This window comes from Elephas maximus, chromosome 1 (assembly GCF_024166365.1).
Source record: "Elephas maximus indicus isolate mEleMax1 chromosome 1, mEleMax1 primary haplotype, whole genome shotgun sequence".
In the NCBI taxonomy this organism is placed as follows: Eukaryota; Metazoa; Chordata; class Mammalia; order Proboscidea; family Elephantidae; genus Elephas; species Elephas maximus.
Window position 1 is genome coordinate 87073177 of NC_064819.1, and position 3489 is coordinate 87076665.

The window sequence follows — 3489 nt, forward strand, 5'->3', positions numbered from 1 at the left end:
TAATTATTTTTCATTGAACTTAACAAATTGGCTATTTTTACTACAGAGATAAAACCAAAGCCTTTTCCATTTGTCTACTCCCTTCTATCACCCATTCAGGTAACTTTGCAAGATGCCAATCAAAATTTATAAAGAAAATATTAACTAATTACTTTCAGTAATTTTTCAATATTATTCATGGTGTGACTTAACTTTTCATTTATTAAAAAATATATTTCGGGTGTCTGCTTTAGGGGCCAAGGATGGAGGGAAGAACACTGGCCATCACGTCTCCTTTTAAAACTCAAAGAGTGATACAGGGGGAAGGTTAAACAAACATTTACCTACATGGTGCATGATTATAATTTTTTCTTATAATAATTTTGGTAACTAATGATTATTAAGACATACTGTGTTACAGACATTGTTCTAAGCACCTCACATATATTAAAAAAACTTATTCAATATTCACCCCAACTTTATGTATTTTTATTGTCCCATTTTTACAGATGAGAAAACCTAGCCCAAGAGTGTTATGTAACTTGCCTGGGGCCACACAGTTCAATAAATGGCAGAGAAGAGACATGAACAAAAGCTCTGTGACCATGCTTTTAAAGTCCATGCTATATTGGCTTTCTCTTGGAGTTCCCTATGCTTGATAAAAGATATAGAGCAAAAAGAGATGATGGGCTCAGGAGGTTCCTCTTTGAGAAAGAAACTCTTAAATGCTGGCCTAAAGAATGAGTAAGAGTTTGCCATAGAAATAGTGGAATGATTTCAGGGACTTCAAATAGGAATGAGTTTGACCTATTTAAAAAAACAAAAAAAAACAAGGAGAGCTACTATGGATTTGTGACATGAGAATAAGGCCAGGCAGGTTCATCTCAACCAACTTCAAGAATTTGAGTATTTCTTAAATGTAGTGGAAGTCATTGACCAGTTTTAAGCCCATGGAGGATGTAATCTTATTAAATCTTGTAACAAGGCATAAGACTGAATGTAAGGATAGAAGATTATTACCAGAATCTAGAGAGATGATAGTAGTTTCGATTAGAATAGTAGTGGTGGAAAATTTAAAAAGTGAGAGGAGCATTAATGTATATTTTTGCATTCAACTTTACCAGTTTTGACGATAACTTAGTTATTAGGAATGAGGTAGATGAAAGTGCCAAGGAGAAATGCCAGATTTCTTACACAACAACCTTGGAGATCAAATATGCTATGCACTACGATACGGGAGATGAGGAATGCTTTTTTCCTTATTCTGACATTAGCCAAATAGTTAGATTTTATAGGTGCATTCTCTGATGAAGTAAAAGAATTGTTCATTATATTAAACTTACTAGTTTTACAAAGAATAAGAGCCATGTTATTTTAGAACCATATCTATTGAAGACTCTCAAATCCACTGGTAAAAATATTCAGACCCTGAGTTTAACAGTGAACTCCTGAAGGTCACATAGATAAAATATGACACTGAACTCTTCATCGTAAAAGAATCTGCAACAAATACCAGATTTCTTGAATGCAATATTTTCTATTCATTGTTTTTTTAAAATTATTGGTATAAATTCTCCCTTTGTTTAGGTCTGGATTTCATTAAACTATTAAGGTAGTTTGTGTTGACAAATTTCTTTTTCTCCGCTTTTTTGGTTTAGGCATTGAAGGACCATGGTTCAAAACAATTATACTTCTGTACATGGTTTTATTCTGCTTGGCTTTTCTGATCATCCCAAACTGGAGATGGTCCTGTCAGGAGTTGTCACTATCTTCTACTTAATTACATTGGTGGGTAACACAGCCATCATTCTTGCATCTCTCCTGGATTCCCATCTGCACACACCAATGTATTTTTTCCTCAGGAATTTATCTTTCCTAGATCTGTGTTTTACCACCAGCATCATACCTCAGATGTTGGTTTACTCTTGGGGTCCTGATAAGACCATCAGCTATGTGGGTTGTGTCATTCAAATCTGTGTTAATATGTGTATGGGCTCCACTGAGTGCCTTTTCCTGGCTGTTATGTCCTATGATCGTTTTATAGCTATTTGTAAACCCTTGCTTTATTTGGTAATCATGAACCCACATCTTTGTCTCAAGATGATCATCACGGTTTGGGGTATTAGTTTGGCCTCTTCTGTGGTATTATGTAAACTCACACTGAATTTACCTAGGTGTGGAAACAATCTTCTGGATCATTTCTTGTGTGAGTTGCCAGCTATGGTCAAAATAGCTTGTATAGACACCACAACTGTTGAAATGTCTGTGTTTGCTTTAGGCATTGTCTTTGTCCTTACACCCCTCCTCCTTATTCTTATATCCTATGGTTTCATTGCCAATGCTGTGCTGAGAATGAAGCCAAAAGCAGGCCAAAGAAAAGCAATTAATACCTGTGGATCTCATCTCACTATGCTGTCCATCTTCTATGGAACTGTCATCTACATGTACCTACAGCCAGGTAACAGTGCCTCCAAAGACCAGGGCAAGTTCTTCACCCTCTTTTACACCATTGTCATTCCAAGTCTCAACCCCCTCATCTACACCTTGAGGAATAAGGACATGAAGGATGCACTAAAGAAGTTGGTGAGAGCTGCCTATGAATCTTCAAAAATGAAGAGGAAATGGAAATCATAGAAAAATATTAGAGTAAATAAGGCAGTGAAATACATTTTCTAAATATCTTTAGTTTTTGCTGAGGCAAGTAATTCCTAGATCATAGAGATCAGTTAACATAATAAATCCTGTGTGGAAAACTTTTGTGGTTAAAAACAATATTGTAATTGTTCTACTTAGCTCTTTTAAACTGTCATTATTGGGATGTCTTCAGAGAGAAAAGGTCACAGGGAATTTTCATATTTGAGTGAAATAAAAATACAGCAGATGTAAATATAAACTTGCGTACACTGAATGAATTCTCCAGCCCTATGGAAACTGCTTTGGTCATCTAGTTTTGTGTTTTCATTGCTCATGCTTGGATCTTCACTAACACAGACATTAATGAATGGTTTCATATACATTATAATTTGTATATTACATGAAGAATGATTTTGTGTATTCAATATTTTATAAAACCATCCAGACATTTTTTGGATTGCAATTTATAAGACACTGATTGTCATAAGCGGCACGTGAAACAATTTACTCTTTGTTCAGTGGAACTTGATATCAGAATTTTGAGTAAAAGGTCTTTGTTACTGTAGTGGATTACTTCTTTAACATGATTCACTGGAGAGATGACACAAATTCAAGGGATTAAAGGTGACAATACAATCTTATTCATCAATTTTTCATTCATGAAACGTATATCCCATGAAGATCTGAATTTGCATGGAAAGAGAATATAACCAATCTGAGATAAACAGGCTTTTGAAATGGATTTGTTGTATCATGGAATTTATGTGAATTTTGTGAGTTGTGGTGATATTTGTGTGTAGTAGTATTTCATAAAATATGCAAATCTTTTATTTCCAGTTATCATGATATTTAAGTTTTTATAGGAAAATGTGATGA

At 34.5% G+C, this 3489-nt stretch overlaps 1 protein-coding gene across 1 annotated transcript; it reads left to right on the forward strand.

Moving 5' to 3' along the window:
- The first annotated feature begins 1650 nt into the window (after nt 1–1650).
- On the forward strand, nt 1651–2613 carry LOC126070647 (olfactory receptor 2W1-like). Its single transcript, XM_049875032.1, has one exon. The coding sequence runs from the start codon at nt 1651–1653 to the stop codon at nt 2611–2613; it is 963 nt and encodes a 320-aa protein (XP_049730989.1).
- Nucleotides 2614–3489: the final 876 nt, after the last annotated feature.